At 40.1% G+C, this 13,684-nt stretch overlaps 1 protein-coding gene across 1 annotated transcript in view; it reads right to left on the reverse strand.

The window, feature by feature from the left end:
• Nucleotides 1-10,420: 10,420 nt before the first annotated feature.
• The window catches only part of LOC147617174 (uncharacterized), a 35,493-nt gene continuing 32,229 nt past the window's right edge, over nt 10,421-13,684 (reverse strand). The window contains exon 2 of the mRNA XM_086776782.1: nt 10,421-10,690. Within this exon, the coding sequence (XP_086632908.1) occupies nt 10,643-10,690 (48 nt within the window). The 3' untranslated portion in view covers nt 10,421-10,642. The remainder of the gene's footprint in view (nt 10,691-13,684) is intronic.

Consider the following 13,684-nt stretch of genomic DNA (forward strand, 5'->3'; position numbering starts at 1 on the left):
CAAGCTCACACTCACCTATCTAGACTTATGGATCACGTGTCCAGGCTCCTGTCTTTTTATGTGAGATTGTGGAGTCATGTCTACAACCTCCCATCTTTTTGTGCGGGACTGTGGGCTCATGTACGCTACCTCAAATGCTCGTTTGGTCTTAATTTTTGTGGTTTCTCGGAATTGATGGTATGAGATTAAGGATTCTAATGCTAGGTAATGGTTATAATGCAACTATTTAAGTGTTTTTTGATTTTTTTAATGGTTTAGGATGCTTTCTAACTTCATGCTTACCTCTGTTTTGGACACAATTATTTGGGTAGAGAATTCATGCAAACAATCATAGCATGCCTTGCTATTGTTCATGTCCTTGTCTCCATGCCAGACACTAGTGATTTTGAATCCCTTAAGATATTTACTCACCTACACCATGCTCCAAAGTCCACACACACAATGGTCAACCCTCATTTGTATATAGTGTTATTGTTAACACCACATTGAGATCTCATCCACCTTCTTTACACCTTGTACTTCTCTTCCCACCCAAAATAATATACTACTTTGATACTTTCGTCCAACTAACATCTTCATACCTTTTTAAAAAAATCATACAACACAACTCTTACACAATTAGGAGGAGAAACAAAGGCAATGCATACAGGCTATACATGTAAATTATAAAGGATATTTTATTCACTAGAACTTTATAGCATGTCACATTACCATATGATACATGACAAGTTTGTTTACCATTAATGACTCCACAAAACAAACTCCGCCCTGTTACAAATACACATGTGCACTTGTTTTGCCAAATGTGAAAATACTTGGATTTCAATGCACGAGAATGTCCATGAGAAGCCATTGGCATTTTGAGACCTTCATGGATGTTTTCATGAACTTATTTCAGGCCTCGTGTGTATTTCATTGGTTTTGTAAGGGTAAGTGGCTGATTCAAACGACACTTAAATCATGGCTAACAAGTTTCAACATGGGTGCCCAACTTGTGAATTGGCTATCTGAACTTAAATATCATTGTGGTCAAGTGCATCACCCATGTGTGCCACGTGGACATGCTTCGTACTTGCAACCACCTTGTCGATAAGGTATGTGATAAAATATGGCCTATTTGGGGCTGTTTATACATCCCAATAGGTGCTTGGAGGTGCCCAAGACATGCACCAATAGTTGGGACACAAGTTCAACACATATAAACACAATACATGAACCCTTGGACAACTTTTTTGGGGTCATAAAAGGGCTCCACGACTAGCATCATGACACCCTATAAAAGGGTAGTTTAGCATTATGACACCCTACAAAATAGTAGTTTAGAGTTCATACTATAACACCCTACAAAATAGTAGTTTAGAGTTCATAATAATCTCATTCTTGCACCTACAAGTATTGACACCACTAGCTAGAATAAAGTTCTAAACCATTAACACAAGCATCTGGAGATCATCATAATTGTGAAGCAACAAGGCATCTTGTATGCATCAGTAGATAGGTCTGCATTGATAGAATCTCATCCAAGATCCAACAACTTCATCATAGTAAACACTCATGTTTTGCATTACACAATGTATAAGGTCTGTCTCTCCTTGTCTTCTATGAAACCAAACCACCTAGGGGACTTAGACCTTTCACACATTGTACTACCATCATTGCATATTTAACATTAAACATGACCACATCCTTGACACATATCCATAATCACAAAAACATAATAATGCTAAAAACATCCACATAAAAGATGAAATTAGAGCTTGCACATGTGACGCCACTCTAGGGTCGACCCGATCCCCACTCCCTCTCTTTGGATATCTTTATTGCCAAGGAGTGGGGACTCACCCATTCATTGGGGTTCTTGCTAGATGATCCAAATACAAATACCAAAAATAACCATATACAAATGATTCCATATATCCAGGCCAATATCCAAATGCATAAATTGATTCTTTCCCAAATACATATAGCCTTAACAAATGGAAAATATTCAGCTGAGAATAAAAATGCCAAATAATAACCATGATAGAAAAATCCCACATAACCCCAGCCATAGAGAATACGGTACAGTGCTGGCAGAGAGTGACCTGCAAGTACAAAAGGTAGGGAAGCACACAAGCAGGAGACAAAACTCCACGATATATTGAAAATGAAAGAAGCAACCTAGTTACATCAAAAGTCAGCGCTTATCTAAGTGGTACTTATTGCTAGGGCCATGAAATTTTTTATGAATGGCCAAACTAATACTAATGCCTAGTACACATTTCCAATAACATGTATGTCACAATCCCCCCTATAATGGAAATGTGGACGTACTCAGTCACATTTGATCACATATAATTATATCAAGCTTAAAACTTTGCAGGGAAAGCTTCAAACTTATCTGTAGGAAACCCCTTAGTGAAGATGTATGCCATGTCATGCTCAATTTGACAATAGACGAGGTTGATGTCGCATGCATGAAGTCTCTCTCTCACATAATGATAATGAGCTCAACGTGCTTTGTTTATGCATGAAAACCCGGATTTTTTGCAACAACAATAGTGAAGACATTAGGGTTTGCACAAGACACCCTAATCTAAGGTGGAAAATAATCCATGGGGTGTGTGTGTGTGTGTAGACAACACACACACACGACTCAATGATGGTAAATTGATTGATGATTCAAGTGGTGTTCACTCACCAAGTATAGTGCTTTTGTAGGCTTGCAGCCTTATCTACAAATAACACATACTATTAAGTGCATTATTGGCATATATGCTATGAGTTATGTCACATATGCTATGAGTAGTGCCACATGTGAACATGGGCTAACCAAGGGCACTTTTCTCCCTTTGGGTTTTTCCCCTTGGATATTAGGTGTGAAAGGACAACACACTTATTTTATTGTATTATGATATTGTGGAGTCAACTCCCTTGCTCCACACATCTTGTATCTATCTACTTTGAGTAGCAATCACCATCTCTCTCACTCTCTTGAGAGCTTGCTGCTGTGTACCATCTTTGTGTGTGTGTGTGTCTTTTTTTCTCTAAAACCCTAATCCCCAACAGTGGTATCAGAGCCAAATTGCAGCCCCCTGGTGCGGTGGAGTTCCTGTCGGCCGACTTTTAGTGATTTTTCGACGACTCCTATGCACTCCGTCAATCGCCTGCACGTTTCCATCCGTCGTCATCTCTGACTTTACGGCCCTTTCCCCTGCTGCCTCTGCTCCGCCCGCCTATCTCTTCCATCGCCTGTTTCAGCCTCCAAAGGGGGCGGAGCTAATGGGGAGGGCTCCACCACCACCTCGCCCATTGGCAACGCTCCAAGATCATGAGGTGGCCTAAGGTGGAGCTCAGACCTCTTTTGGGCTTACGTGGCAAAGCCCGGGTTTTTTCCCAAAAATCGGGCCGGTTTTTTGTCGCCCATCTGTGCCATGGCCATGGCCGTCATCGCTTGATCTGTGCCGTGGCCGTCTCGCCACACTCCGTCCAGTGCTTTCCCATGTGCTTGTCTCGCTCCCGTCGCATGTGCCTGCATCTTGGTCGCCTTCAGCAAAGCAGCTCCCGTCGTTGTCCCCTCCAGCACCATGCCATCCCGTCCGCATGTTGCTTCCATATGTAGATAGGCGAACCAGTTTAGTATAGAAGCTCCCACCAGCTGCAATCCACAGAGCAGTCCATCTGCACACAAAAGCTCCCGTCTGCACATACTTTCTGTAGCTCGCCTGAGGAGCTCGTCGTCTCTTGCCCTTCAACGATGCTCCCGTCATGTCAGCAACCACAAAACTTACAGCAGCCCATCAGCAAATCCCGCCTGTTGAATCTGTCGCTCCATGCACAATCAGACTCTATCGATGGAGAGTCAGCACCAAGACAACAATGCCTGCAGAGCAACTCTTCAAAATCAGGTAACTATTTTTGGTTCAAATCAAGGGGCTTTTGTGAATTCATTGTTTCATTACAAGATTCAAGTGTAGGCAGCTTGGCCGCCCCGCGGTGCTGAACAAGCAGCAGTACCAACTACTTCCTCATAGAAGCAGAAGAGATAGGATACTCGAGATGCCCAAGCGATGGCTTTTATTGCTTTGTCAGTAAAGCGATCAATCATACCACCTTTTCGGTCTTGCAGGACCTCACGGCGAGCTTGGGATGTATTTGAAATCATGTATCAAGCAAAGAATGAGGCCAGGGTTGCATTTCTCAAGAAAGATCTTGAGAACTTGGACATGAATGAAGGTGATAGTAAGACTGATCATCTTACGAAGATCTAGGATCTTCGGGAGCATCTGCTCAACATTGATGAGGTCATTCCGAAAAGGAGTTGGTTCCCAAAACACTATCATCTTTGCCAGAAACCTACTTAAATTTCCACACATCGCTCACTCTATCTATGCGGGGTAACCCTGAACCAATCTTGTTTGAAGATTTGGTTGGTTTGTACAGGAGGAGCAGAATCGAAAGAACAAATCTTCCATCATGCGTGGTAATGGGGCTTTTGCTGCCCAAGACAAGGGCAAGGGAAAAGCCAAACATAGTTTTCAACCAAAGGCTGATTCGGGACAGCCTTCACAAAAGGCTAAAAATGATGCAGGCAAGCCCAAAAAGAAGGGCAAATGTCACTACTACAAGAAGCCAGGTCATTACTTGAAAGAGTGCGAAAAGAGGCTTGCAAAGGAGAAGAAGAAGGAAAGTGGCATGGCTGTAGATTCTTCTTCATCACCTATAGGGAAAGATGATACATCAGTAAATCTTGTGCAGGATGAGTGGACTTTCATCACTTGCAGTTATGATGCATCTTTGGAGTATATGTCTCTTAGTGTCAATGAAACACACAACACAGTATTTTGACAGTGGTGCTTCTAAACACATCACCTCACGGAGGGATCTGTATGGCTGCCCAAGAAGGCAAGCGGGTAACATGTGCAAACAATTCTTCTTATCCAGTTCAAGGTGTTGGTGAGGTGATCCTCACAACAACAGATGGTGTAGACTTATGTCTTTCAGATGTATTGTATGTGCCAGGAATTAAGAAGAACTTGTTGTCCATCTCCTCTTTTGCTAAAAGAGGACATGCAGTGAACTTTGAGGACGACAGATGCACAGTGAAAGACCGTGAAGGTGGCTATGCATTGGTCACTTCCGGCACGTTGTACCATGGGTTATATCAGCTTGACTGGTTTGACAGGAGAGAGTATGATGCTCATGTGGTTACCACTCTTACACTTGCCATGCTCGAGGTAGAATTGTGACATGCCAGGTTTGGGCATGTGAACTATGGCAGTTTAATGCTATTGCAAAGGCATAATATGGTATAGGATATGCCTCATGTGTAGAGCTGCCACCAAAACATGTATGTGAAGGGTGCATATTGGGTAAGATGCACAGAAATGCATTCCCAAAAGATGAATCAATAAGGGCTGTCCGAAAATTATAGCTTGTGTAGAGTGATGTGTGTGGTCCTATGAAGACACCATCTTTTGGAAAGCATCTATACTTTGTAACCTTTATCGATGATTACTCCATATTTGCATGGGTGTATCCCTTGAAGGCCAAATCTGATGTATTTGCATGTTTTTAGCATTTTGTGGCACAAGCTGAAAATCAAACAGGCTGCAAAGTGCAGACCCTCCCCTCCGTAGAGATCGAGGGGGGGAATACATGTCCATTGCTTTCAAAGCATTTATGGTGGCAGAGAAAGGCATAAAGCATCAATGCACGATGCCATATTCTTCTTAGCAAAATGGTGTTGGTGAGAGAAAGAACATGTTTTTGATGGAAATGGCTAGATGCATGGTTAAAGGCAAAGGATTGCCTCACAAATTCTGTGGATGGAGGCAATAATGTGTGCTATACATGTGTTGAACAGATGCCCTACCAAAGCATTGAAAACCGTCACGCCATATGAGGCTTGGCACGAAAGGAAACCTAAAGTTGATCACTTTAGAGTTTTTGGATGTATAGCATATGCGCATGTACCTCAACAGTTGAGAGGTAAGCTTGATGATAAAGCTACCAAGTGCATATAGCAGTGGCAGTAAAGACTACTGTCTCTTTACTGTATTTGTTGAAAATTCAGACCAACCATTGGCTGAATTTTTTGGACAGCCACCTTCGGGCCCACATAACATGTTTGAAGGACTTCTCCCATTGGGAATTGATGGCTCTACAGATCAGCCACCATCAACTTTGCCCAATGGACAGCATTTGAGTGCTCCAAATCAGCCCATGAATGAGCTCATTACACCTCAGTGGAGCAAGAGTGGACAGCAACGGAGGAGGCTAGAGTTGTGCCTCATTGGCTACTCCGTACTTTACAGGAGAGCAAACTTTCAGCTCCACTTGGTAGTAGCAGGACACGGGCTAGTTCACGTAATGCAAGAGAACACACAGATGTTGCTTACATGAGTACACTTTGTGATGCAGATGAGCCAGATTCATTTGAAGAGGCTCATGAGGATGAGCATCGGATGCAAGCCATGCAAAATGAGATGGATTCTATCCATAAAAACAGCACTTGGGATTTGCCTGCTGGGGCAAGAAGTTCATTGGCACAAAGTGGATTTACAAGTTAAAAAGAAAGTCTGATGGTACCATTGACAAGTACAAGGCGAGGCTAGTAGCCAAAGGATATGCCCAACAAAAAGGCATTGATTACGATGAGACTTTTGCACCCACTTCTCGTATGGCCATAGTTAGATGTGTTGTTGCATTCGCTGCCCATCATGGATGGAAAGTGCATCAATTGGACATAAAATCAGCTTTTTTTAATGGGGATTTGTAGGAAGAAGTGTATGTAAATCAGCCCATTGGTTTTGTGTTGCATGGTCATGAAAACAAAGTATGCAAGCTTTGAAAAGCACTTTACGGTCTCAAACAAGCTCCTCGAGCTTGGTATGAGAAGATCCATACTTATTTGACCACGCAAGGATTTTGCAATAGTCCAACGGAGAGCACTCTCTATGTGAAAGAGGATCATGACACTTTGATTATGCTCGTTCTTTATGTGGAATGACATGGATAAAATTTCAGCATTCAAAGCTGAATTGCAATCATCATTTGAGATGAAATCTTTGGGATTGTTGCATTATTATTTGGACATACAATTTGTGCAGACAGATCTTGGGATTTATGTACACTAATCGAAATACATTCAAAAGTTGTTGCACAAATTCTGGTTTCAAGATTGTAAGCCCATCTCTACTCCGATGGATCCAGGGCTGAAATTGAGCATGTATGATGTTGGAGAGCCTTTTAATATGAATGTTTACAGCCAAGCAGTGGGTTGCCTCATATATTTATGCAACACATGCCTAGATATTCAGTTTGGGGTTTTCCAATGTAGCAAATTTATGCATAGCTGAGGTGCAATTACATGCTTACAATGATTCGGACTAGGTTGGTGACTATGATACACGGCAGTCCACCCGTGGGAATTGTTTCTTTTTGGAGCATTCATGCATATCATGGCTTAGCAAAAAGCAGCCCACTGTCGCCACATCTACTTGTGAGGCTGAGTATAGGTCAGCCTTTACAGTTACAGTAGATTGTGTATATGGCTAAAGAGATTGATGAGACTGATCTTCGTGAGTGTCAGCAGACACCCACCACCATACTCACTGACAGTCAGAGTGCTATAGTCGTGGCACAAAACCCAGTGTTTCATGCACGCACTAAGCACATAGAGATTCATTATCACTATGTCAGAGAGAGGATTCAGGCAGGGGAGATCACATTATCTTACTACTCTACACAGGACAATGTTGCAAATCTATTCATGAAGGCCTCGAGAGAAGTTTGAAGCTTCTCGCAAAGCTTTAGGCTTACTCTCCTACAGAGAGTGATCTGCTACTATCGACCTCGTACAACTTCACATTGCCACTACAGGGGGGTTTATTGGCATATATGCTATAAGTTATGCCACATATGCTATGAATAGTGCCACATGTGAACTTGGGCTACCAAGGGAACTTTTCTCCCTTTGGGTTTTTCCCCTTGGATATTAGGTGTGAAAGAACACCACACTTATTTTATTGTATTATGATATTGTGGAGTCAAGTTCCTTGCTCCACACATCTTGTATCTCTACTTTGAGTAGTAATCACAATCACTCTCACTCTCTTGAGAGCTTGTTGTTGTGTACCATCGTTGTGTGTGTGTGTCTTTGTTTCTCTAAAATCCTAATCCCTAACATGCACGAACATTCCTATCCACTCATAAGAGTTTGTTCAATACTACTTAACATAATAACCCTTTTAGGGACTATTCACACACACATATAGACACACAAACATAAGTTCAAACACACACGAGATGGACACACACAAGGCTTTGAATCCCAACAAACCCCCCTTTGGAGCGAAGGTGGAGATGCTTGAGAAGGCCTTCAATAGCCATGGTGTAACAAAGTGGAATGATCTCATATGAATAATGGGCCCAAAGCCAATTGACCATGCCTATGGACAACACTTATGATAGTGTGAAAAGAGGGGTTTTGTATATAGGCCACATACGCCATATTTTTGGTACCTTTTGATAATCAAGAATACACAAGTCTTTTACTCTGTAGGCTAATCTCCATAATCTAGACTAATCCAAGGTTAATAAGGCTAAATCTAGGCTAATCTAGTTGCCACTTTCTTTCATTGGTATCAGAGCTCATGTCTTTGATCCAATTTTTTAAAATTTTCTACATTTTCTTGGACTTTCTTGATTTTCTTGATTTCTTGATCAAGAAATGGGCATGGTCAATTGGCCTTGGGTCCATTATTCATATGAGACTATTCCACTTTGTTACACATGGTGATTTGGACTCGAGACTGCAATCATGTGATACAAAAGGACAACATGATGCCAACACGTGAAACTCATGTCGGGCTTCATACAAGAGCTTGAACACACATAGCAATCTATATTAGCTTACTAAGACACCCCCTTGCTCTAAGCATGGTATAACATGGAAACGAGGCCTTTTATTTTTTTGGAAAAATATTTGTAATATTAACACTGAAAATATTTACATCATAGAGTCCTTTTACAAAGCTCTTGAACCCCCATCCTACTCCAAGTCATATTTACTACAATTCAGTAATATGCACAGCATGTCCCATCTTTCATTCTCCCAAGCAAAAGAAGATTAACTCCACAACACATGGTAGCCTAACTGCATACAGGCTATCATCATAGGCTCACTGGGAGCTTTTCTAATATATATTTGCTTGACCAAACCTTCACCATAAGTCTAGTATCCAAGGGATTTTCCACGAATGCCACAAAAGTGTACACAGGATGTTTCTCCTTGAGATACCACCTCTTGGTCTTGGGTCCAAACTTGGGCAGCCTGATCTTGCCTTCCTTAGTTAGGTAAGCCTGTATACAATCTTCTGTTAGGGAATCCTAGTATGTACCAAGGTTTATTGTATTGCAGATCATCTGATTCCATTGAGGAGAGATTGTATTGCCTGAAGTGTGTTAGCATCGTTCAACTTGTTAACATAATATACAGATTTGCCCAAATGAACACAGTTATACATTATTTCGATGACATTCAAACCAGTTTCCCCACCATTATGAAACAATAAGTTATTCCTAGATATCCAAATCTCCCATAAGCAACCATATCTTATAATACTGAACAACCAGTTAGTAACCTCTTCAGATTCCACTCCCCTTCCCAAGACCCAATCTCCCCAAAGTCCCTGCACTCCCAAACATCTAACTACCCATTTCCCTATCCTGGCCAAAAATCCCCTCTGGCAAGGCACCCCCAGAATGTATGCTTCCCATCTTCCAAGGGGCTGACCTACACCTTGGGTAGCAACCTGAAGTAAAGTTCCTCTGAAGAAGTTTGGATCCAACTGGTAGAGCAACTAAGCACACTCTCCACAAAAAAACATGAAATTTCAAGGGCAAGTTAGATTCCCAGAGGAGCTTCCATCTCTTTCTCCAAGTTCTAGCTTTCCAATTTACTTTCCAAGATTTTATAACATTAAGACATTACAAAATGGAAAACACACAAAGTGATTCTTTAGTTCAATTTTTTTGGGGGACTTCCCAAGCAAAGAATCCTGGACGCACACACAAATTAAGAACAAACTCAATATTTTTCAACAACAAAAAAAAAGGTCCACACCTACCATGTACACTGTTTGCTTTCGCATCCGCGCAAGCTTCCCTTCTTATCTTGACATAGACTTTTAGAAGCATATTTTACATTGGCCTTAAAATATATCAGTTTTTTCCCAAGAAAAAAAGAGCAATGTTGTAAGAGAAAGGGACACCCAAAAAAATTCATGGAGAAATGTAGCCAATTGCCATTCAACTCAATGCTATCTTCTCTTATTTAAAACTTCTTTTTCATGGCATTCACATGCAAAAACTCTATAGCAATACATGCAACTAACCAAGGCACAACAGCACGCTCATTGCATACCTAAGGCAGATATTAGGAAAAGGCAACTTGAATTTATTCCATACGTGTTTGGAAAGTAAACAATGCAATGAAGACTTTTCCACATGTTCTCATGCCCAAGTTTTTTTGAATATTTTTACAAACCAGTAATCAGCAGGAGCTTTGCCAAATTACATGAAATTGGTTGGCTGCTTCTTATAATCTGAATCATGCTTGTGTTGCACAAGTAAATTATTTGGCGGGAGCTTTGCCAAACTACATGAACTTTGTTGGCGACTTCTTGTAATCTGAATCATGCTTGTGCTGCAAAGTAAGATTAACACTTTAAACCAATCCTACCATGACCTAGCTATAAACAAGCCAAATTCCAAACTCCTCTAAACGTTGAATGTAGACAAATGCAAATAAGAAGTCCAATTATGAGATTGTTTTGGAAACCCTTGTTAGCAATTCATCCCTGTATGCTGCCCATATTAGTTCCCTTTTTTTAAGGCCCTTGATTGTGGGCTGGCCACCCTAGTTTTCACCTATTTTTCTGGTTTTTTCTGGTCAGGTCCCGCCAGCTCCAGTCAGCCAGCCCCATACCTATATATAGATGGGCTGGCCTCTCTCATTCTCATGTTCATTAGTTGTCGTGTGTGGTTCATGTGTTGACACACCCCCTTCTGTATCCTTCACTTATGAGCCTACAAGGTCTCTTGCTCGGGATTGTATTCATTGCAATATATTCAGCCTTTTGGCTTCACATCCCTCTCTCTCTCTCTCTCTCTCTCTCTCTCTTTGGATCATATTTGGCCCCAAGTGGACGATAATACAATCTTCTTCTTCTTCTTCTTGCACTCTCAGCTCAGCACATTCTAGGACTTCCTTTGCTTCTGCTCTGTGCACACTTTGTCATGGTATCAGAGCTCTAGGCTTCTGTGTTTTTTGCCTCACCTTCAGCCCTGTTTTCGGCCTCTCCTTTCTGTGCTTTTTTCTCTGATCTGCTGCTGCTGGTTGGATTTCCTCTTCCTTGCACTTCATCGTTGCAGGCAACACAGCAACAGCCCCTTCATTGGCTGCGTTTTCTTCTCCAGTGGACACACATCACTTGCAGAGGCTGTCTGTACCGTACCTCGTACGGATAAGGTCTGCGTACCAAATATGAGGTTCAATGTACAACACTTATTTGGCCCGTTTTTTAATTATTTTAGTCAGTGGTCATTGCTCAGTAGTTAATAGATTAGTTTTCATTTTAGCATTACCATTTTCTTTCATGCTATTTTTGTATGGATGCTAGATATTCCTTACTTTACTATATATATATATATATATGTATATATATATATATATATATATACATATACTTTAGATATTCCTTACTTTACTATATATATATATATATATATACATATATATATATATATATATATATATAGTAAAGTAAGGAATATCTAAAGTATATGTATATATATATATATATATACATATACTTTAGATATTCCTTACTTTACTATATATATATATATATACATATATATATATATATATATATAGTAAAGTAAGGAATATCTAAAGTATATGTATATATATATATATATATACATACATACATATATATATATATATATATACATACATACATATATATATATATATATATATATATATATATATATATATGTATATATATAGTAAAGTAAGGAAGTATTCCTTACTTTACTATATACATATATATATATATATATGTATATTTACTTCCTTACTTTACTATATATATACATATATATATATATATATATATATATATATGTATATATATATATATATATGTATATATATATATATATATAGTAAAGTAAGGAATACTTCCTTACTTTACTATGTATATGTATATGTATATGTATATATATATACATAGTAAAGTAAGGAATACTTCCTTACTTTACTATATATATGTATATGTATATACATATACATATATATAGTAAAGTAAGGAAGTATTCCTTACTTTACTATATATATGTGTGTGTGTGTGTGTGTGTGTGTGTGTGTGTATATATAGTTAAAAATATGGACGTACTTAAAGTACTTATCTTGATGCGTACTTTACGTACTCGTATTGTACACGTACCATACCGCACCATACCTAAAGTACTCAACCACTATGGTGGACACTAGCTTTCTTATGAGTTGTGCATTTTTTTGAGATTTGAGCCCGAGTACAATGATGGTCTATGCTTCATATGTTTTCTGAGTCTGTCAAGTTGGATGGTGCCAACCATGGTTGTTTTTCGTACCAATACCAACCGTATGATTCGTTTGGTACGATTCCGTATGATATCATCGTACGATACGATATGACTGTTGGCGCAATGTCAACCATTTGCATAAGTGTCGTTTCAGCCCTTTTTTACTATTTTCGAATGTCTTTTTTTGCTTGTCTTGGCTATAGGCTTGAGCTCTTGAGCAAATTCCTTTAACGTGCCCTCCCCCCCAACCTTCCCTCACATTCAAGCTTGAAGCTCCATAGTTCACTTGAACTTTGAAGCTCTAGCCTCTCTTTAAATCTCTCTCTTGTCTCAACTATAAAGCCTCTTTCTCTCTCTCAACTCTCTCTCGCTCCCCCCCTCTCCAACCACATCTACCGCCAACTCCAAGATGTGGAACCTACTGTCCCCCTATCCACCCTCACAACACAACTCACTACCACACTGCACATATCCGCCACAATTTCTTTCATCTACACACGGCGGTCTACCGCCAAGCCACCTTGTGGTTCCATGCCCCAGAACTGTTGGTATGATGACGAATGTAAAGCTTTTATAGCTTCATTAACATGATTAAGACTTAATTAACAAACATAAGACAAATGCTGATAGAAAGATTGAGATGATATGAGTTATTTGCATTGAGACAGGGGCCTTTCTTAAATAGAGGCCGAAAGGGTACAAGTGAAGAGACACATCCCTGGGAAGGGGTGTGGCTCTTGAGTCAACGGTTATGTCCTTTGGACTTAGGGGTGTGTCTTTTAATGAATAGACATGTCCTTTGATAGTGACCCATGTGTAAGGGTGTGACCCTTCACAGGTGTCCTTTCAGTTAATAAGGGATTCATGAGTAATTAAGGAGAGATTAAGAGAGTTAGTCACAATCGTGACATTCCCTCCCACTTAAAATAAGACTCCGGGGTAGTTGTTGAGACTCTGGAAGAAGGGAAATGATTGAATTGCTTCTGCATCCAAAGCTCTAGCTGCTAGATCCCATGTCATGGCATTATTGTTGACCATAACAATCTTGCATATACCAAACTGAATA

This window comes from Cibotium barometz, chromosome 37, assembly GCF_041138505.1.
Source record: "Cibotium barometz isolate CiBa-2024 chromosome 37, ASM4113850v1, whole genome shotgun sequence".
In the NCBI taxonomy this organism is placed as follows: Eukaryota; Viridiplantae; Streptophyta; class Polypodiopsida; order Cyatheales; family Cibotiaceae; genus Cibotium; species Cibotium barometz.